The 23,520-nt window shown below is 41.1% G+C and overlaps 1 protein-coding gene across 6 annotated transcripts; it reads left to right on the top strand.

Moving 5' to 3' along the window:
* The first annotated feature begins 9,421 nt into the window (after nucleotides 1-9,421).
* Nucleotides 9,422-22,498, top strand: LOC126605277 (uncharacterized). 6 transcript variants are annotated; one of them, XR_007616891.1, is made up of 4 exons: nucleotides 10,130-10,263; nucleotides 10,883-10,940; nucleotides 11,757-11,821; nucleotides 21,824-22,498. XR_007616891.1 is itself a non-coding variant. In XM_050272653.1 (2 exons), the coding sequence occupies exons 1-2, from the start codon at nucleotides 9,645-9,647 to the stop codon at nucleotides 11,887-11,889; spliced, it is 438 nt and encodes a 145-aa protein (XP_050128610.1). In that variant the 5' UTR covers nucleotides 9,422-9,644; the 3' UTR covers nucleotides 11,890-12,006. The 6 variants fall into 6 exon arrangements, 1 of the variants encoding a protein (XP_050128610.1); XR_007616894.1 differs by lacking the exons at nucleotides 10,883-10,940; nucleotides 11,757-11,821; nucleotides 21,824-22,498 and adding exons at nucleotides 17,312-17,369; nucleotides 18,186-18,307; XR_007616893.1 differs by lacking the exons at nucleotides 11,757-11,821; nucleotides 21,824-22,498 and adding an exon at nucleotides 18,186-18,307.
* The last annotated feature ends 1,022 nt before the right edge of the window (nucleotides 22,499-23,520 follow it).

The following is a 23,520-nucleotide window of genomic DNA, read 5'->3' as shown; positions in this document are numbered from 1 at the left end:
TTTTGGCTCCACAAATGCCCCCACACTTGTTGGGCTGCTCGTAGGAAAGGGTAGCAGATGTAGAGATCTTCTTGCTTTAGGAAACGTAGGATTGTTTCTAATTTTGATGTAGAGTCCCTCTTTAATTGGAAATTAGATCCTTCTAGGAAAGGGAAATAAATCACTTCTAAAGTCTATTTAAGTCTACCTTAAGTAGATGATTGAATCAACTTTAGAGAGCAATTTATTCTACCCTACAAGAGAGAGAAAGCTAGAGGATATTTGTTCCCTTTCCCCTAGCAATCTTCTACACTTGCCCGTGCAAAGGACCATCTTTCATTGCTTTCTTCGTCTTCTCCATGCCGCACTGAAGTAAGAAAAAATTATTTTTCCTTGTCTTCTTCTTCGATAGTGTTATCACGGGGCAGCCGTCGGGGTGGTGCGGCACGTAGGCTGGCAAGGGCCAGGAGTTGGCTTGGCATGGGCCGATGAGGTCTTGTGGCACAGACCACTGCTTGGACTACTTGGTTTGGCTAAAGCCAAGGGCATCTGTGCAACTGGGGCCACGGATTATGGCACTGGGGTGTAGTGCTACGCGAGTCGCATTGCTTATGTCCTTTAGGTTCTTGGGGCCCGGTTCCCCACGGATTAGGCCTAGAAACCTAAAATCCTTTAGTTAGCTAAGCCTTGAAAAAGACCATTCTGGCTACTTCTTGGAATCTTGGCGCAAGCCATCGTGCATCAAGTTATACTAGGGCAGCTTGGCTCATCCACATTTAGATATTCGAAGTGTAAGTTTATCCTCCCACATTGGAGAACAAACCCATGTAGGTGTCAGGGAATTGGTTTACCCTCTCACACTGAAGAGCAATTAGTTTATCCTCTTGCATTGGATAGCAGACGCATATGGTTGTCGGGGAATTGGTTTACCCCTTTGCACTGGAGAGCATGGTTGGTCCATCGGGGGGTGCAATTCCTGCAATGAGTCCCTAAGAAGGGCACGGTCTTCTTTTGAAGTGCAAGAGTGATATGTTGTTGTAAGCATGTAGCCGAGCCAAGTTGTATATTACTTCTGAATTCCTCATTGAAAAACTAGTGAAATGAACGAGAACTTAGCTGTAAGGTATAAACTACATAACAATTGGATACCTTGAAGCCTAGAGTAATCGTATGCTTGAGCATCGAACCGTCTGGGGTGACAAGGACCATGCTTGCTTCCGATCCTTTGTAGTTGGATGCATCGTCGACATGCAAATGCCAAAAGTCTCCATTAGGCGAAGCAGGCGTGGCTAGGGTGTGCTTGGTTGCTTCTGGAGCACCATTGGGTCGCTCTGTTACATCCCCTAGGCTAGACATGAAGGTGCGGTAGGGAGTCGTGGAGCTGAGGCCATGTTACACGTAGTAGAAGATGCTCAACTGCCGGTATTGAGCCACTCTAGAGCTGAATTATGGAGCAAGGGTCAGCTAGGGCCATGTGACGCGCAGCAGGTGGTGGTACTCAACTGCCGGTACATGTTGCTCTTATGTAGAATCTTCTAGGGCGACGAGGACAAAACTTGCTTCTGAGTGTCCTTCTAGTGTTCGTCTGCCCTTGACATGCCTTTTGGGCTTAGTTGTTGCTTTCGTAAAAAAACTTTGTACCACCAGTGTCTGTGCCTTTATTGTCGTGCATCTGGATTGGGAGAAATAGTGCATCATGAGGATGACTGCGTGCATATGAAGGTATAACTTCAGCTTCTGGGTTGCAACAACTATCGCCAAAGTTAGCTTTTGAATTTCTGGTAGTTGGTTTCAATATCGAGGAAAGCTTTTGAACTATGGAATACAGGTAGTCGGGCCCCCAGCTCTTCTCGTATGATGGTTGAGCTTATTGCTACTTCAGATACCGTCAAACAAGCGAATAGGTCCTCTGCTTCTTTCGGTTTGGATAATAAGGAGGTGATGTCAGTACTCCTTCAAGTCCTTGAATCTGGATTGGCGAGCTTCATCCCAAAGGGCATGCTTATCTGCCAGAGTGACAAAGTCAGCAAGAGTTAGGTCTTCTTTCATGATTAACTCCCCAAACAATGGGTGGTCTGCTGGGAGTCCCTTTTGGAAGGCTACACTTGCTATCGAGTCATTGCATTCAACTATCTTTACCTTCTCTGCTTTGAACCTCTTTTGGGTTTTTCTTGATGTTGACCACGTGGTAGGACTTTTTCTTGATCGAGCGATAGGATGAATATCCTTTGGGGAAAACGAAAAAAAATTCGTCGAAACTCCATATGGATTGTGGCGGCAGCGTGTAGATGAAGGATTTATTTTGAAAAACATGTTCATTTGAGCAACATCATATGGCATGCAATTAACAATTAAAGGCGGAATCATGCTTGCATGTACTCAAAAACAAAACATTACCATGAAATTCAAAGCCTAGTAGATTGGTGAACCATTAATCAACTCAAAACAAAGTGAGTTGAAATTATTACCTTTGTAGATTCCTCCTTGCATAAGCAAAGGCTAATCACCCAAAGAGAGGGCCTTCATTCCTTGCATCTAAAATCTATGGATTTGGTTGGAAGAATAGGTTTCTCCAAGTTCCCAAAATTGAGAACCTCTAAGTCTCTTCACCAAGGTTAGATTGTAGAAGAAATGAGTGACTTTGGAGTTGTTAGGATTGCTAGATTCTTACTCCAAAGGGCCGGCCTCTTTAGAGAGAAATGGAGAGACAATTCTCTCCAATTTTCCCCAAAAACAAACCCTTAATGAATTTTGGTTATAAAGTCCTTGATATAGTACCTTCAAATAAGTGACCTAAAGAACCAAAACCCTAATTCATCTACTATGGCCGGCCATATTGGGATTTTTGGGCTTTTGGGCCTTTGTGAATCTTTATTCATTAAGTTGTCATACAACTTAAGTCAATGGGCTTGACGTTCGAAGCCCATTGGACCTTAAGGTCCATAACTATCCCGAGGTCTTTAACGAACTTATTCGTTTGATTAATCAACATATTAATTAATCCTTGCCATAAATAAATGATTAAACCATTTAATCATTCTTACTCATCTCCGTTTAATCTTCAATCTCCACCTTTTATGGTGTGCGATCCATTAGGTTCCTTTTAGCGAGGTAGTGGGCGATTAAAACCATTTTACATCGATTGTGAATTGAAACTATTTTCAATTCTCCCTTTAGTGATTACACACGTTTAGGGCTTCCACAAACCATGAGTGACACCTAGCAGCATATCATGGTTACCCAAGCTAATCAGAAGAGGATAGAGAACTTATTCAGTTCGGGATTACAAATGCAATACGGTCTTTCTCTAATCTAATACTCTTGACCACATTGTTTGGTATGATAGTTTATTTACTCATGTCTACTATCCAATGTAAATCGTTTGCTTATATGATTTCCTTGAATGTGATTTGGAACGCATTCCCTAATCTCATTCATACTATGGCCAGAGATTCCAAATCATATCATAGAGTATTCTCCCTCAACTGTTTGAAGGTTAGAGATCCCTTGTTGCGCATTCACTTGTCTCCATAGCTAAGTGGCTTAACCCCAACGATGCCGTGGACACCCCGAGGGGGTGACTTTGACATAATCAAAGATCAAGGACTTAACCACAAGACAACTGTGATGCCTCAGGTCAAAGGACTACTTTGCATTATCCCAACCATGAGTTCTTATGTGACATGGAATATGAGAACTCTTCGTTGATCACGTTCAGTGTACTCATTCTCTATTGAGCACCTACGTACTTGTCTTGATGTCACACACACCAATGACTCGAGACTAATCACTCTCCCTGAGAGAAGACATAGTACGTACCGATCTTTACGGACTGTCAATGCCCAATTGACAATCCTATGATCAGGAACATTTAGGATGTGTCTACGAAAGAATGGTCTCATGAATCTAACTTCATTAGATTACATTCTCCCAATCACATATTCCTTGGACTTTATCGTTTAAGCATATAACATTTATATGAGACGGCTCAAACAATAATCTTTGCCCTTTATATGTAAAACTAGATTAGTTTAACATGTGAAATGTCCGTAAAGTATCATCATATGATTGGCTTTAGGGCACATTTCCAACAGTAGATCCAATCTTGCCCCTCACCTTGTAGAGTGGTGGTAAATATCTTGCACATAAGATCGTCATTGTTTCGATAGAGGATCATTGCGCTTCGGTAGTGCTTCCAATGTCTCTTTGGGTCTCCATCTCCTTTAAAGATGTGAAATGTGGCATGCTAAACTCACGTCGGGGCTCTGCCTGCTCGATCTCATCTGTGAAGGGTGACTTACTTATGTTGCTCATGTCCCGTCGTAGTGCCTTGTCGGTGACCTCGTTGCGTTGGAATCATGCAATCGCTTGGTCAAGAGACTCTCTACTTCTTCCTGAATTTTCTTTTGTTGGGGTAATGGAGCTCTCGGCTGCCTCCAGTCGTGACCTGCTGGTCTAGGTTATTCTTATATGTACTTGGCTCGTCTATGCCATAGTTGCGGTGCATGTGGTTCATTCCTAGCAGGCGAACGAATTCTTCGCAGTCTGCTGATTAAACTTTAGTCGGATTGAGTGAGTGCTTTTCTCCGTTTATCGTGCTACCTATTTCAATGTGAGGTGGAGGATGCTCATTGCGGGCCTAGCCATGAATGAACACTTCGCCTAGAAGGTTGTCCATGTTGTTCATTGGAGTGTGGTCCTAATCATGAGTGTATACTCATCCGTGGGCCTAGTCGATAGTGTATGCTCCTCCGCACACTTAGATGGGAGTATATGCTATCTCGGGGGCTTAGTCGAGAGTGTACACTGCCCAAACGCTCAGTTCATGGTGGGTTGAGTGGATGCTTGCTGGGACGTTGTTGGAGAGGTTCTTCATCTGCCCTTGTCCTACTTCGGGACACCTCGTCTGGGGCGCATTAGATCTCAGTGCGCTCGTCAACTCTATGATTTTTCGAGACAAATGTTGTTCTCCATTTGGGTTGGAAGAGGTTGGAAGGAATTCGTCTCCATGAGCAGTGGAAGTGTGGTAGACTCCGAGTGCGAGATTTGAGTTAGGAAATGTCAAATTCACGAAGAAATACGGTGAAAATGCCCCTAGTTCGATCGTAGGCCCAGAAATTTGAAGCTGTTATGGTTAAACTAATCTTGGACTAATTTAGGCTGCTTGGAAAGCCATGGGAGTAGGTTGGGTCGCAAGAGCAGGCTGGGCCACGGGAGTGCGCTGCTAGGCGTGTGGCACACGCGGATGTGAGGCTTGGGCTCAGCTTCGCAACGTGTTGAGTTTGGACAACATAGTTCAGCTTAGCTAGGGCTTAGGCCCTTGAAGGTTTAAGTGGCACGGCTTGGGCCGTGGCCTTGGAGCCATGGGTTTTGCCAATGGTGGCTACTGTGGTGGTTACCACGGTGGTGCCTCATGGGGGTGCCGCTCCGCTTACCACTATGTTGAGCCTTGTAGTGGTCCGAATCCTTGAACGTTGGAATTTCCGTTTGTCAAGGTTTGCAAATCATTTGCCATTGTACTTTTGTTTTATGTTTTATCAAAGAATTTTTAGAAATAAAAATTCCAAAGATAAGAATGTACGAAAAATCTACAAATAAGCAAAGAAACAAAAAGCCTTAGATACGAGAGTCTTCTACGAGCGTGTGACTCAACTCTCAATGAAAGCACCAATTTGTGGATGCAAATTTCTTTCTCCTTGCTCTTGGACAAAATTACACCTACAAAATAAATAACATCTTAGGTCAAGGTCAATAGTCTAACGCACCCACGATGAAGTGGGGGGGGTGCTTTAGCTGAAGAACCTCCAATGCCAAAAGTTAGAATTTTGAGGAAAAAGTGTTTGGAGAATTTAGAGAATTTAACAAGAGAATGGAATTCAGTTTTGGATACAATGAGGGTCTTTATATAAGGGTGTAGCCAGCCACCTTGGGAGGAGATGGACCAACTACTTGGATGGTTTTAGGGGTGAAGTTAATGATTTGTGTTTAATTAGCAAATTAATTAAATAATTAATCAATTAATTAGCTAATTAATATAATAAAACAAGAATGATTTAAGGGTTACCTTGTGGAGAAGATTTGATGAGGATGGATGAAATAGGTTATAAATAAATACCCATTTTTGGCACTTTTGACTTGATTGTGGGATGATTGTCTGCTGCTCACGCGTAGGAATTTTGATGTTCCTCGAGGGTAATTTTGTGCTTTTCACCCTAGAATCCACATGTCGCCTTCATATTCTTCTTGATTATTTTTGGCTCTATTGATGCACAAAACCGAAGGTCTTGGAACAACGTAAATCCAACCGTGAATCTGCATGTAATGTAAATAACACAGGATGTATCGTGGTTCACCCCAAGGTTTGGGCTACGTCTACATTGATTGTATTTCTCTGAGAGTATTTGTGAGGGAGAGAGTGTGAGAGCTTTGCCCTAGATAAGAGAGGCTTAGGAAATGGCCTCCCTTAATTATGAGGGTGAGGGGTCCTTTTATAGAATAAGGACTCCTCACTTATTACATATTTGCCCCTTCCTTTATCACATAATTACATTTAAGTCTCTCGAGTATTTGTACGAGATCTAAATACGAGGCCCTAAATATGGTATAAACAGTAGTCCCCCAAGTCTTCAGTCAAGAGAGTTTTTTGGCTGGAGACTTGAAATTCAGTCCATGTGTGGGCCGAAGTAACTAGATGTTGTTTTGAACTGATGTTCGATATGAGGCGGTGCTCAATTTGAAATGATGCTCAACTAGAAGTAGCACATGCTGCGAGGCTGCTCGGCTCGTGGCTTATGTTGCCTTGGTTGGCTCGGCATGTGGCGTTGAAGGTGAAGGAGTCCCTTTTATAGAATAAGGGATTGCTCTTCAATACATAAATATGTGCTAGATTTGATGCTCGCGGTGAGGCGGTTGCTCAGTAGGTGGCGATGTTCTCTAATGATGGTGAGGGAGTCCCTTTTATAGAATAAGGGCTCGCTCCTCAATACATAAATACGGGCTAGAGTTAATGCTCTCTAATGGTGGTGAGGGAGTCCCTTTTATAGAATAAGGGCTCATTCCTCAATACATGAATGATGGGCTAGAGTCCCCCAAGTATTTTTCATGAGGCCCAGTTGAGGCCCAATATATGGTACATAATGTAGTCCCCCAAGTCTTCAGTCAATAGAGTCTGTTGGTTGGAGACTTCAAATTGAATCCATGTATGGGCCGAAGTGGCTAGTTGCCAAATGATATTAGAGTACGGGTTGTACATTTCATCACCTGGTTAGTGGTAATAGTGGCAGGTTGCCGAATAATTTTTGGAGTACTGGGCGTACTTTTGGTCACTTGGTTGGTGATAATAGCAGCGGGTTGCCGAATAATTTTGGAAGTACCATGCGTATTTTTGATCGCCTGGTTGGAGCTATTTTGGGCTTATGGGCCTTCGCCCTCTACACAATATTCCAGCCCATTTATTTTGGGTTTTTCCGTTTTTTTTTAAATTACCCTATGATGGGGTTTATACATATTACCCTCTGATTGGGTTTATACAGATGTCTCCGAAAGATAATAAAAATAAATTACATCATTTTGGTGGGGTGTTTATTCCTTGCTTTTGCTTTCTCTTTTGCTTTCTGCGTTTGCTTTCTCTTTTCTCTTTTGGTAAATGGCAGACAACGCTTTCCGTATTGGTTGAGAGTGATAGATGATATCGGGATTTGACTGAGGACGATCGCTGCAAAAAGCTGATCTTGGCCATAACCGCACTGTTTTGTGGGGTTTTATGTCTGAGGAGCTTGGACTCGCTGGAAAATTGAGATGACAACAGGTTTTTTGCGTTTGAGGAGCCTGCTTTTGTAAGGATGCTACCAGGTTGAAGGCAAGAATGGACGCCATGGATGGGATGCCATCTGGTCTGCACACCCTTTCTCGTCAATGGAGAATTGTTGCCATTGTTGCCACGACCAGTGAGGCCATCACAATGAAAAACCATCTCAGTTTCTTGCGTCCCATTCTTCTATGTTGTGGATGATTTTTTGGGTTTTGATGTTGACTACATGAGTAAAGCCCCTCTGCTCTCCTAACCTGAGGTTATTGACACTCTCATTATCTATCTGTCGGTATCATCTTCAGCAGTAAGCTCCGTTCTCATTCGAAATGATGGTAATGTCGAACGGCCTGTCTACTACGCTAGTAAGACCTTACAAGATGCGGAGACACGATACTCCAACATTGAGAAATTGGCTCTAGCATTGGTCATGTCTGCTCGAAAACTTCGCCCTTACTTCCAAGCACACTCCATCATCGTGCTTACCAATCATCCTCTTTGATAGATACTCCAAAGTTCTGACAGTTCTGGGTGAATGATCAAATGGGCGATAGCATTGGGTGAGTTTGACATCTCCTACCAACCAAAGCCAGCTGATAAGGGCCAAGCAGTGGCAGACTTCATCGCCGACTTCACATATCCTTTTGACATTGTTTCTACTCCTTAAAAAGTGGTTTCATTACCGTCGGAAGCTCAGAAAATATAACCAATAGCCCTAGCATGGAGCCTATATGTTGATGGCTCGTCCAACAAACAGGGTTGTGGAGTAGGACTAGTCCTTACGACCCCTGACAAAGTGGTATTGAAGTATGCTCTTCGTTTCAAATTCAAGGTGTTGAACAATGAGGCCGAATATGAAACCCTCATAGCAGGCTTACGTTTGGCCAAACACCTTGCGGTTAAACGAATTGATATCTTCAGTGACTCCTAATTGGTGGTTAACCAGGTCACCAACAACTTTGACGCTAAGGATAGCTCCATAGCAGCATATCTGGCACAAACACAATTGTTGCTCAAGCACTTCCACTACCAGATCACCCAAATTCCTAGAGCCGCAAACAGTCATGCAGATGCTTTGGCTCGCCTCGCTTCAGCGGTGGAAGACAAGATTGGGAGAAAAATTCAGGTCGAATTGTTGGCAGCACCAAGCACCATGGCTGCAGAAGTGTGCAACTTACAATAGGGGGATAGTTGGATTACCCTGATTTATAAATTCCTTACTCATGGCACCCTTCCAAATGACAAAGTCTAAGCTAAGCAAATTCGAGGCAAGGCTACCCGTTACTTGATCATTAATGACCAACTTTACAAGCGGGATTTTAACCTACCATACCTAAGATGGCTTACACCCGCAGAGGCGGAAACTGTCTTTCAGGAAATACATGAAGAAGTCTGCGGAGATCAAGCTGGATCTCGATCCCTAGAACACAAGGCTTTTCACCAAGGGTATTACTGGCCAACACTCCACCAAGATGCCATCAGAATATCCCGCTCATGTGATAAGTGTCAACGCTACGTAACTATTCCTCACTCCCCTCCCGAGCCGCTCACTCCTATGATCAGCCCTTGGCTGTGACAGCCCGTCCCTAATTTTAAGAATTTTTTTAAAGTTTTAATAAAGGATTTTACAAAAATGCCCTTTGAGGCACGCACATCATTCGAGGTTAATCGTTGTGTCGTGCCATCTAAGATTTGTCTTCTTGACATATCCCCGTAGTACTCGTCGTTACGGACGCGTAGGCGCAGACGGTTCGTTATTTGGAGTTATAACGAAAAAGATTTTAAAGTTTGAAGTTGGACATTTTATGAATTTTATTATTAAAATTTGGATGGCCCAGATTAAAGGATTTTGAAATGGATGGCTGAGATGAGAAAAATGAAAGTTTTGTGTGGGTGTGTGCGTGGGAAGAACCAGAAAACAGAAAAGAAGAAGAGAGATTGGGCAAAAACTGCCCAATCGGAGAAGAAGGAGAGAGAGCGAATCAGAGGCAGAGAGAGGAAGAAACTGACCAATCGGAACAGGGAAAGGAGGAAGGGAGAGAGGGTGAGAAGCGGAGGAAAAGAGGAAATGGGTTGGGGAGAACCCGTGGGTCGTTTCGACCCGGCGGTGCCCACGCCCAAATTCGATGGATTTCGTCCAAATTTCCGACGAATTGAGTCAAGGTACCACTTCTAATCAACATCTATGCCTTCCCTCTTCACGTTTTACCCCAAGAATCATTGAATTTCATTGTGATTTCGCGAAGAACACCCCTACGGGTGCCGCGACTCTTTTGTTTAAATTCTCCAAATTTTGAAATGTTTTCTTTCAATTACTAACACCATTAGCATTACTTTAGGACCTAGAACAAAGCCCAAGAGGTAATTGAAGCGTTGGAACAAGTTTGAAGGTCGAATTGGAAACACCCAAATTCTAGGGTTCTTCACGGTTTTGGTGAAATTGAAGCACTTCCAGGCCAAATTGGCCTTGGCCACAGGTATTAAAGTTGTTCTACTCATTGAGATCTTCAAATCTGAAAATTTTGGTAATTTTTGGAAATAGTTGAATTTTCCGGCGAGCCGGGGGCGGCCAACCGCCACCCGCGGCGGCCCGCGCGGCGGCGCGTGGCCAATGGCCCGCCAATGTCATTATTAGCATGTGATTAAGGTTCTAGGTTCAGTTTTGTTAATTGATGGACGTAAATTGAATAATTGAACCTAGGTTGGTTACGATTCGTGGTTAGGTGAAAATGTGAATTGACGATCCGACCGTTGGATCGTCGCCAAACTTTGATACGTTGTAATACGCAATATTTGAGGATTATAGGAACTTACGGATTGGGAATCCGATTTACGGATCTTCCGGAATTGAAGTTGTAAGTTCATAAAATAGAATGTTAACCGTCACTTAGTTTTGGAAATTGACGGAGATCCGACCGTTGGATGGTAATGAAATTGTAGGATGTTGTCCTAGAGGTATATTGTGGACCTCTGGAAGTTACGGATTTGAAATCTGAATTGCAGATCATCCGGATCGAACTACGTAGTGAAGTGTCTTATATAAGTTATGTATTCTATCGACAGAATTTCTGAGGTTGGATTTGATTGTTGTTCTAGGCGCTAATCGTCATGACGCCTTGATGTACGGTACTAGGGAGTTGTGGGCGAACTCCAGGTGAGTGGGCAGTTTTGTTTTTGTATTACCTTTATACTATTGATTTTTCCCAGAAAATGAATTTATATGAAAATATGCTTTAAAAATGTCATGCATAGAATTATTTGAAAATGTGAAGTTCATATGAGTTATATGAATCGATATATGATGCATACGTGTTGCATGGTGCTGTGGAGGCACAGGTAAGTCAGGTGAGTTCATTATTCATTTAATTGATTGTTGATAAGATGTTTCAAGCTCATAACCTGCACCCTAGGTGTTAGTGCTTATTTTATTCACCACACCGCACGCTCGCCTTGGATCCAAGTAGGTGGATGTCGTACAGACCATGTGAGGGTTCCGACATGCTAGTCGTACAGATCACTAGGCGTGATTCCGACTAGTGGGTGACCTTAGATATGCGCGCTAATGATATGATGAGAGAAGCACTAGAGCGTATTTTACACCTTTCATCGTATAGACTACCTTACGTAGTTCCGAGTGATGTGCAGAGTAGGGCCGTATAGGTCACTGTGGTGACTCCGGCTTAGTGAGATATTGAGCTATTGAATTAATCGTATAGGACCAACTGCAGGGTCTCCGATTGATTCCTTATTTCACCTGATTTATATTTTGATTTATGGCATGACATGTTTTTCTTGAAAAGTGTTAAAGAATTGAGATTTGAATTTTGAGATTATATATGGTTATATATATATACTATTTTCTGGGAAAGTATACAGGTTTTACGGTGAGGGGTTAGAAATATTTTAAATGAAAAGTTTTCGAAAAACTTTGTTTTACTGACCCACTCAATTTTGTTTTGCGCCCCTCCAGGTTCAAGTTAGCAGAGCTTTGGTGGCCACGAGGAATCCAACGGTGTTCTGACAGAATTCACAAAAGTAAGACTCACCCTCGGGTGTGTTATCTTAGTAATTGGAAATTTTTTTTAAGCTTCCGAACTGTGTAAATGGTTACGTCACTCTCACGTGACGGCCAGCACGCCCTCCTTCGGGACGGGGTGTGTCAGTTGGTATCAGAGCCTAGGTTGCAATTTTGGACATCTTGAGAATTTCCTAGTGTCTTCTGTCAGAACTTTACCGCCTCGTAGCGAGCCACGTAGTTGGGATGAGCCTAATTTCCCTGATATAGTAGTTTGGGGGGAGACTATTGTCATTGTGATTCAGTCTATTATCTAAAGGACCCTTTGAGACTGGTTATAAGTTGAAGTTGAATCACTTTATGGAAATTATGAACCTAAGGGAGCAGAGTGTTGACTTAGTCACTTGGAAAAGACGTTTTGGGTTATGCAAGTCAAAAGAATCTTCCTTCTGACAGGTGGGTCGAGACGACTACCTGGTTGTGGGTTATGAATTTGTATCCTGGTGGAAACAGGAGTATTATTCGTTGTCACCGGAGGAAACAGCTGATTGAGAATTATTTAAGGAATTATTAAAGAAAAGATTTATTCCTCCGGTATATTATGATGGTAGTAAGCAAGAGTTTGCAAAGGTGAAACAAGGAAGATGATGGCAAATGAGTATTATAGAAAATTTTTAGATTTGCCTCGTTTCCATTTGGATATTGTTGCTTAGTTGGTTGAAGTGTTATGTTGTTTTAGGCTGGATAATAAGAAGAAGTGGCGTTCTTTGGCGACCATTATCCATTATGCTTTTTACCAGGAGTTTACGAGATGTTGTTGGGCTTTGAAGACTTTGAGAATATGATCAACGAGAGTAAAGAAGGATAAGAAAAGAATGGTAATTAGAGGAAAGGCGAGAAAGTTAAAGATCCGTCATATCAAGGACATCGAAAGACTCAGAGCTTCAAAGGAAGTGAAATTAGAGCTAATTTTCCCAGCTTAGGTTCTACTGCCACTGGTTCGAGGCGAAGTGATAGATTTACTAGTGATCCCAGATCTCAAAGACAAGGTGACTCGAGTAAGGGAAATGTATATTTGTGCCAAGCTAGATTGCTATGGGGAATCAGTTAATTTTTGTCGACCTGGATGACCAAAGATTACTTTTGGGGGTAAGTAAAGTGGAATGAGTTATGCCATCATTCCTGTTGAGAGAGCAAAGAAGATTGTTATCAAAAGGCTGCCAAGATATTGAGTTCATATGGTGCTAAATGATGTTGATCCTAATAGTATGGAAGATGTAAAGATGGTTAGACATTTTCTTGGTGTTTTCCCAGATGCCTTACCTAGATTGCCGCCAGGCAGAGATGTGGGTTTTATTATTGAATTGTTTTTAGGTACAAATCCTATGTTTGAGATTGGTTCAGGTTGAGTTAAAAGTTCCATTCAACTTATTATATCACAGTGGAAAAGCTCCGGTTTATTTGTGAGGAAGAAAATGGGCATTAAGGCTAGGCATTGATATTAGGTAATTGAATCGAGTAACGATTGAGAACTGTTATCCATTGTTGTGTATTGATGATTATTTGATCAGCTCTGAGGCGCCTGGGTACTTTCTGAGATTGACTTGAGGTCTGAATGATATTAGTTGAAGATTAGCAGTGAGGATGTTCATAAGACTGAATTCAGGACTCGTTATGGTCATTTCAAGTTGGGATGCCATTCGGAGTGACGAATGCACCTACTACTTTTATGAATTTGCTGAAGGAAGTATTCCAGTGATATCTAGACCGGTTTGTTGTTGTTGCCATTGACGAGATTGATAAGATTAGAGAGGAGCATGCTAGATATTTTAAATTGATGTTGCAAAGATTGAGGGAACGTTGATGTATGCTGAGTTTAGCAAATGCTAACGTTGGATGAATCAAGTGACATTTTTTAGACATGTTATTCCTACTTAAGGTATTCAAGTGGATTCTTAAAAGAGTAACAACGATTGAGAATTTGGAACAATTGCGAACTGTGACTGAGGTTCAGAGTTTTCTCGGATTAACAGGATATTGTCGATAGTTCGTCCAAGATTTTAATCACTGCTTGGCTTTTGGCGAGATTGATGAGAAAAGAGGTTAGGTTTGAGTGGATGAAATTGTGAGCAAGGTTTCAGCAGCTGAAGTATTATCTCACTCTCACGCCTGTTTTAACGCTTCCAGATTATAGCGGTAATTATAAGGTTTATAGTGATGCTACGTTGGATGTTCTTGGATGCGTGTTGATGCAACATGGTTGGATGATTGCCTATGCTTTATGGCCATTGAGATCTCATGAGATGAATTACCCTAATTATGATTTGGAATTAGCAGCTATTATCTTTGCTTTGAAGATTTGGAGACATTGTCTTTATGGGAAGAAAAGTGCAAGATTGTTACGAATCAAGGAGTCTCCAATATATGTTTACGCGGAGAGATATTAATCTTAGGCAACAAAGGTGGATTGAGTTGCTTAGTGATTATGATTGTGCAATGAGGGTGGTCGAACTAATGTTGTGGCTGATGCATTTAGTAGGAAGACCCCAGTGAGAATTAATGCTTGGTACGCTTGCTATGTTCATCTTCTTGTGGATTTGAGATCTACTGGAGTAAAGTTGAGTATAAAAAAAATAAATAAATAAATAAAAAAAAATAAAAATAAAAAATCGAGAAGAAGCCTTACTTGCTTATTTCCAAGTTGGACCAATTTGGTAGATCGTACTCGAGACTCAAGCGTTTGACGATGAAATTCAAGAATTTATTTAAGCAAGGAATAACGGGAAAAAGAAAGACCTTAGAGCTAGAGAATCAGATGACAAGCTTATGCAAGGGAACAAAGTGTTTATGCTTAATGGTATGGAATTAAAGAGAGCAATTTTGACGATGTACATTGTTCCACTTCTACAATGCATCCCGGGAGTACTAAGATTTATCATACCATTCGTTCATGTACTATTGACGGGTATGACAAGAGAAATGGCGAAGTATGTTAGTAGGCGTATCATCCGGCATCAGGTTAAAGCAGAAAGAAATAAGTTTTTTTGGAATAATGTAGTCATTTCCCATTCCACGGCGGAAATGGGAGAATATTACTACGGATTTCGTGGACAAGGTTCCTCGTATACAAAATAGTTGGGTTGGAATTTGAATAATAATTGATCGACTTGTGACGTCAGCGTATGTTACTTCAGTATGAGAACATCAACCTTTCCAGACAAGCGCAACAGTTATTTATTTGTTTTATGGAAAAAGAGATTTGGGATCTGTTAAACTTCTTGGGTATGTTGGTCCCTTCAGTTTGTTCCCTAGAGTAACGCCATAAGGTCGTGGAAAGCTATGTCTTGTGTTTCGAAGTTGTTAGAATTTGGGATGGATGATATTCAAGGCCCTGAGTTAGTACATGAGGCTATTCAGAATATTCGAGTAATTAAGTCTAACCTGGAAGTGAGCCAGGATCGGCTGAAGAGCTTAGCAGACAAACATGCCACTGACCGGATGTACATGTAGGTGATCGAAGGATTTTGAAATTATCGCCTTGGAAAAGTATGATTCGTTTTAAAAAGAAAAACAAGTAAGTCCTAGATACGTCGGACCATCTGTAATCATCGAACGAGTCAGTGAAGTTACGTACAGGCTAAGTTGCCTCCAGAGTCGACGAAAGGGCACGATATGTTTTATGTTTCGATACTTCGACATTAGACCTCATATCCTTCACGAGTGATACCTCCTCAACCTTTGGAAGTCAATTTGGATTTGACATATGATGAGGAGCCAGTGCCTACCTTGTATTAGAAAGATGATGTACTGAGAAATAAGACTAAGAGTTTGGTGAAAGTTTATGGAGGAATCTTTCAGTGGAAGAAGCTACTTAGAAGTCAGAGAATCGAATGAGAGAGACGTGTTTCGGGCTGTTTCATGGATATTGATGGATTGTAAAGATTGTGTAAATTTCGAGGACGAAATTTCTTTAAGGTGGGTAGATTGTGACAGCCCGTCCCTAATTTTAAGAATTTTTTTAAAGTTTTAATAAAGGATTTTACAAAAATGCCCTTTGAGGCACGCACATCATTCGAGGTTAATCGTTGTGTCGTGCCATCTAAGATTTGTCTTCTTGACATATCCCCGTAGTACTCGTCGTTACGGACGCGTAGGCGCAGACGGTTCGTTATTTGGAGTTATAACGAAAAAGATTTTAAAGTTTGAAGTTGGACATTTTATGAATTTTATTATTAAAATTTGGATGGCCCAGATTAAAGGATTTTGAAATGGATGGCTGAGATGAGAAAAATGAAAGTTTTGTGTGGGTGTGTGCGTGGGAAGAACCAGAAAACAGAAAAGAAGAAGAGAGATTGGGCAAAAACTGCCCAATCGGAGAAGAAGGAGAGAGAGCGAATCAGAGGCAGAGAGAGGAAGAAACTGACCAATCGGAACAGGGAAAGGAGGAAGGGAGAGAGGATGAGAAGCGGAGGAAAAGAGGAAATGGGTTGGGGAGAACCCGTGGGTCGTTTCGACCCGGCGGTGCCCACGCCCAAATTCGATGGATTTCGTCCAAATTTCCGACGAATTGAGTCAAGGTACCACTTCTAATCAACATCTATGCCTTCCCTCTTCACGTTTTACCCCAAGAATCATTGAATTTCATTGTGATTTCGCGAAGAACACCCCTACGGGTGCCGCGACTCTTTTGTTTAAATTCTCCAAATTTTGAAATGTTTTCTTTCAATTACTAACACCATTAGCATTACTTTAGGACCTAGAACAAAGCCCAAGAGGTAATTGAAGCGTTGGAACAAGTTTGAAGGTCGAATTGGAAACACCCAAATTCTAGGGTTCTTCACGGTTTTGGTGAAATTGAAGCACTTCCAGGCCAAATTGGCCTTGGCCACAGGTATTAAAGTTGTTCTACTCATTGAGATCTTCAAATCTGAAAATTTTGGTAATTTTTGGAAATAGTTGAATTTTCCGGCGAGCCGGGGGCGGCCAACCGCCACCCGCGGCGGCCCGCGCGGCGGCGCGTGGCCAATGGCCCGCCAATGTCATTATTAGCATGTGATTAAGGTTCTAGGTTCAGTTTTGTTAATTGATGGACGTAAATTGAATAATTGAACCTAGGTTGGTTACGATTCGTGGTTAGGTGAAAATGTGAATTGACGATCCGACCGTTGGATCGTCGCCAAACTTTGATACGTTGTAATACGCAATATTTGAGGATTATAGGAACTTACGGATTGGGAATCCGATTTACGGATCTTCCGGAATTGAAGTTGTAAGTTCATAAAATAGAATGTTAACCGTCACTTAGTTTTGGAAATTGACGGAGATCCGACCGTTGGATGGTAATGAAATTGTAGGATGTTGTCCTAGAGGTATATTGTGGACCTCTGGAAGTTACGGATTTGAAATCTGAATTGCAGATCATCCGGATCGAACTACGTAGTGAAGTGTCTTATATAAGTTATGTATTCTATCGACAGAATTTCTGAGGTTGGATTTGATTGTTGTTCTAGGCGCTAATCGTCATGACGCCTTGATGTACGGTACTAGGGAGTTGTGGGCGAACTCCAGGTGAGTGGGCAGTTTTGTTTTTGTATTACCTTTATACTATTGATTTTTCCCAGAAAATGAATTTATATGAAAATATGCTTTAAAAATGTCATGCATAGAATTATTTGAAAATGTGAAGTTCATATGAGTTATATGAATCGATATATGATGCATACGTGTTGCATGGTGCTGTGGAGGCACAGGTAAGTCAGGTGAGTTCATTATTCATTTAATTGATTGTTGATAAGATGTTTCAAGCTCATAACCTGCACCCTAGGTGTTAGTGCTTATTTTATTCACCACACCGCACGCTCGCCTTGGATCCAAGTAGGTGGATGTCGTAAAGACCATGTGAGGGTTCCGACATGCTAGTCGTACAGATCACTAGGCGTGATTCCGACTAGTGGGTGACCTTAGATATGCGCGCTAATGATATGATGAGAGAAGCACTAGAGCGTATTTTACACCTTTCATCGTATAGACTACCTTACGTAGTTCCGAGTGATGTGCAGAGTAGGGCCGTATAGGTCACTGTGGTGACTCCGGCTTAGTGAGATATTGAGCTATTGAATTAATCGTATAGGACCAACTGCAGGGTCTCCGATTGATTCCTTATTTCACCTGATTTATATTTTGATTTATGGCATGGCATGTTTTTCTTGAAAAGTGTTAAAGAATTGAGATTTGAATTTTGAGATTATATATGGTTATATATATATACTATTTTCTGGGAAAGTATACAGGTTTTACGGTGAGGGGTTAGAAATATTTTAAATGAAAAGTTTTCGAAAAACTTTGTTTTACTGACCCACTCAATTTTGTTTTGCGCCCCTCCAGGTTCAAGTTAGCAGAGCTTTGGTGGCCACGAGGAATCCAACGGTGTTCTGACAGAATTCACAAAAGTAAGACTCACCCTCGGGTGTGTTATCTTAGTAATTGGAAATTTTTTTTAAGCTTCCGAACTGTGTAAATGGTTACGTCACTCTCACGTGACGGCCAGCACGCCCTCCTTCGGGACGGGGTGTGTCATTGGCCCTTCGCCTAATGGGGACTTGATTTGATCGGCCCAATGCCTGCAGGGAAGGGCAAAGTTCGCTATGCAATCATTGCAGTTGACTACTTCACAAAGTGGGCCGAAGTAGAACCCTTGGCAACCATTACTGAGGCAAAAATAGAAGACTTTGTTTGGAAAAACATCCTTTCCAGATTCAGCATTCCCAATGCGATAGTCACCGACAATAGGCGATAGTTTGACAACAATAAGTTCAGAATGTTCTACTCTAAGTTCAACATCAACTTATGTTTTGCCTCCGCAGCTCATCCCTAGTCTAATGGACAAGTTGAAGCTGTCAACAAAATAATCAAGCAAACTTTAAAAACCAGATTGGACAAGGCTAAAGGTTATTGGCCAGAATTTGTGCCCCAAGTTCTTTGGTCATATCGCACTTCGTATCGGGCATCAATAGGAGAAACCCCATTCTCGCTTGCTTTTGGTACAAAGGCAGTTGTCCTATTTGAGCTTGAGAAACCCCATTCTCGCTTGCTTTTGGTGAAGAAATTATTTTGTGAAAACATGTTCATTTGAGCAACATCATATAGCATGCAATTAACAATTAAAGACGGAATCATGCTTGTATGCACTCAAAAACAAAGCATTACCATGAAATTCAAAGCCTAGTAGATTGGTGAACCAATTAATCAACTCAAAACAAAGTGAGTTGAAATTAATACCTTTGTAGATTCCTCTTTGCATAAGCAAAGGCTAATCACCCAAAGAGATAGGGCCTTCATTCCTTGCTTCTTAGATCCATGGATTTGGATGGAAGAATAGGTTCTCCAAGTTCCCAAAATTGAGAACCTCTAAGTCTCTTCACCAAGGTTAGATTGTAGAAGAAATGAGTGACCTTGGAGTAGTAGGATTGCTAGATGTACCCTCCAAGGTGTTGGCTTCTTTAGAGAGAAAATGGAGAGACAATTCTCACCAATTTTCCCCAAAAATAAACCCTTAATGAATTTTAGTTATAAAGTCATTTATATAGTCACTTCTTTAAGTGACCTAAATAACCAAAACCCTAATTCATCACACTATGGCCGGCCATTTAGGGAATTTTGGGCTTTTGGGCCTTAATGAATCTTTATTCATTAAATTGTCATACAACTTAAGTTAATGGGCTTGACGTTCGAAGCCCATTGGGCCTTAAGGTCCAAAACTATCCCGAAGTCTTTAACGAACTTATTCGTTTGATTAATTAACATATTAATTAATCCTTGCCATAAATAAATGATTAAACCATTTAATCATTCTTACTTATTTCCGTTTAATCTTCAATTTCCACCTCTTATGGTGTGCGATCCATTAGGTTCCTTTTAGCGAGGTAATGAGCGATTCAAACCATTTTACATCGATTGTGAATTGAAACAATTTTCAATTCTCCCTTTAGTGACTACACACATTTAGGGCTTCCACAAACCATGAGTGACACCTAGCAGCATATCATGGTTACCCAAGCTAATCAGAAGAGGTTAGAGAACCTATTCAGTTAGGGATTACAAATGCAATACGGTCTTTCTCTAATCTAATACTCTTGACCACATTGTTTGGTTTGATAGTTTATTTCTCATGTCTACTATCCAATGTGTGTCTTGTGCTTATATGATTACCTTGAATGTGATTCGGAACGCATTCCCTAATCTCATTCATACTCTGGCCAGAGATTCAAATCATATCAGAGAGTATTCTCCCTCAAACGGTTTGAAGGTTAGAGATCCCTTGTTGCGCATTCACTTGTCTCCATAGCTAAGTCGCTTGACCCCAACGATGCCGTGGACACCCTCCTGATGGAGTGACTTTGACATAATCAAAGATCAAGGTCTTAACCACAAGACAACTATGATGCCTCAGGTCAAAGGACTAATTTGCATTATCCCAACCATGAGTTCTCATGTGACATGGAATATGAGAACCCTTCGTTGATCGCGTTCAGTGAACTCATTCTCTATTGAGCACCTACCGTACTTGTCTTGATGTCACACACACCAATGACTCGAGACTAATCACTCTCCCTGACAGAAGACATAGTACGTACCGATTTTAACGGACTGTCAATGCCTAATTGGCAATCCTATGATCAGGAACATTTAGGATGTGTCTACGAAAGAATGGTCTCATGAATCTAACTTCATTAGATTACATTCTCCCAATCACATATTCCTTGGACTTTATCGTTTAAGCATATAACATTTATATGAGACGGCTCAAACAATAATCTTTGCCCTTTATATGCAAAACTAGATTAGTTTAACATGTGAAATGTCCGTAAAGTATCATCACATGATTGGCTTTAGGGCACATTTCCAACAGATGGACCGTTTGAAGTTGTTGGCATCAGTCGCCCTAGCTCCTACAAGCTTAGAAGCTCCGATGGCAAGACCCTTGCCTATCCATGGAACGCTGATCACTTGAAGTACTATTACAAGTAAACTCACATTGTACAAGTGTTAAGCTTCAGCCGTCGGCATCCTATGTAACAAAGACTATTTAGCATGAATTCAATAAAGAGGTGATTTAGACAACTTGGTCCTAATCCTCTTACATTCCTCGCAATGAAACACTCGGGTTCAACGCTTCAACATGAATGCTTCCAACATGAAACAAAGTCTAAGTATATGTCAACAAGACTATACAAATAAATGAACAGCTTCATAGTATATTCGTTCAATCATACATTCCAACACATTCATACATAAGCCAACTGTGCTTTGAAAAGGTTCAACATACTTTGTGTCATTCGACACTTGCTACAATATGCCTAGACACCTTGCCTTTATTCTCACCAACAAGGGGATGAAATGTGAAGAAATAACTCATCTTTATGCCTCCAACCAGGTGATGAAATGTACAACCCGTACTCTCCTTCATGCCACCAACCAAGTGATGAAATGTACAACCCGTACTCTAATATCATTTGGCAACTCGCAACTCATGCCACCAACCAGGTGAAGAAGGAACTCATCTTCATGCCACCAACCAGGTGATGAAATGTACAACCCGTACTCTCCTTCATGCCACCAACTAGGTGATGAAATGTACAACCCGTACTCTAATATCATTTGGGAACTTGCCACTCATGCCACCAACCAGGTGAAGAAGGAACTCATCTCCATGCCACCAACCAGGTGATGAAATGTACAACCCGTGCTCTCCTTCATGCCACCAACCTGGTGATGAAATGTACAACCCGTACTCTAATATCATTTGGCAACTTGCCATTCACGCCACCAACTAGGTGATGAAATGTACAACCCGTACTTGATCGGATCATTTTTATATATATTTTTACTTCGAATTCACTCGTCTTTTCTTAGTTAGTTCCTTATATTTTTGAGCTATTTACGTTATTTTTGTGTTTATAGGATTTGTTATGCAAAGAAAATAAAAATGGCTAAATGATTTTTATTTATCAAAAACGTGGCAGTGTGGTAGGTGGAGCTGGATGAGTGGATACCATCTAGAAGAATAAGTGCAGCTGGTAGGTGAGGGGAAAAGAAGAAATAAAAAAAAAGAAAGGGTGAGGCATTAGCCTCGGAAGTGAAAAGAATAAGAAGCATAAAAGTTTTTGGCAGCTGGAGGACTGACGAGAGAGAGAGCTGCCCTTGGCAGCCTTGGAAAAAAGCAGAAACAGAGGGGGAATAACGCTGCCCTTTGGCAGCGAGGTCAGAAGCGACAGAAGCAGCACTTGCTGCTGTGAAGGAGAAACCGACAGTGAGGGCAGCTGGAGTTGACGTGCAGAGGTGTGTGAAAGGGCTACCTTTGGGCAGCGTGGAATAGAAGAAGACAGCGGGAGGTTAGTGAGAGAGGCAGCAGCTACTGCGCAGAGCAGAAGCAGAGATCAGTCAGGACAGCAAGGTCAGGCGCGCGCAGAAAGGGTGGTGTGCTGCCTCTTGGGCAGCGTGATGCAGAGAGCAGAACCTGTGGAGCGCCAATTCACTTTCTCCGGTTTAATCTTTCCAAACTTCTATTTTATTTCTGTTTTAATAATGTGTAACTAAATTTATTTTGGCTAGAGGTTAATTCGAAACCATGAATATATTTGTAATATGAATTGATTACCTTCAGTTGTGATTTATGAGTTGTGATTTAATTTGCTTAACTGCTTGATTGATAACTTATTTTTGTATGTCGATTAAGGATGCATATTTAATTTACATGCATGAATTTGATGCTAGAATATAAGTGAATTTCACCTAATCGTTATGAACTTATATTCACAAGTAGTGAAGGTTGTTAACCACAATCGTGTTAAGTAAATTCTTGGCATAAGTTTCATGCAATTCATAGTAACAAGTGCCTCGTCAATGCTTATGATTTTCATAGAACTTAATGATTCTTGCTTGTATCTCTATTATGCAACTCATGTAGGGAACTTGTGGGGAATGTTTTGGGTTGTCGTATGCAATCATCCAATCCATTAACTTAAGGAAAATCTGAGAATTAATTTATGCAATTCATGGTTAATTTGGGGCGTTGAGATTTACAATTTATTGAAAGAACAACTGAAAATCAATTTAGGTTGCATATGTGTCATGTGTGGAGAAGAACCCTCTAGCTAATCCATCACTTATCCTTTTACCTTAATTTTATGTTTTTGTCAATTCTGTAATTTAATTAAGTTTAATTTACTTTTCATCAAAACCAAACACCCATCCATTATTAAATTATATTATTTAGTTAGTTTTCTTTATTGTTAGTCTTTTAATTTAATTTCCGTCCATTTCAGTTCCTAGTGTTTAATTTAATTGTTTTCATTATTTTGAGTCATTTTAAGTGTGTTTCGAGTTATTAGAGTTTTTAGCCTAATTTTGTGTCTTTGAGTCTTGTTTAATATTTTTAAATTATTTTAGAATAGATTAGCAATCCCTCCTAATCCCCGGCCTAGAACGATACCCTACTTACATTTATACTACAATTGTCAAAAAGAGGGTTTAATTTGTGTGTCAAGAAATTCTCACACCAGTACTCTACTTCATGCCACCAACCAGGTGATGAAATGTACGACCCATACTCTAATATCATTTGGCAACTTGCCACTCATGCCACCAGCCAGGTCAAGAAGGAACTCATCTTCATGCCACCAACCAGGTGATGAAATGTACAACCCATACTCTAATATCA

This window comes from Malus sylvestris, chromosome 15 (genome assembly GCF_916048215.2).
Source record: "Malus sylvestris chromosome 15, drMalSylv7.2, whole genome shotgun sequence".
Classification (NCBI taxonomy): domain Eukaryota; kingdom Viridiplantae; phylum Streptophyta; class Magnoliopsida; order Rosales; family Rosaceae; genus Malus; species Malus sylvestris.
The sequence above is the reverse complement of the archived record's forward strand: the minus strand, read 5'-3'. Positions and strand labels throughout refer to the sequence as shown.

Excerpts from the sequence above, each read along its gene's own strand:
- LOC126605277 (XM_050272653.1), top strand. The coding sequence starts at position 9,645 with ATGGCTGAGATGAGAAAAATGAAAGTTTTGTGTGGGTGTGTGCGTGGG. Across the intron at positions 9,950-11,756 it reads TTCCGACGAATTGAGTCAAG|GTTCAAGTTAGCAGAGCTTT; the intron begins GTACCACTTCTA and ends GCGCCCCTCCAG.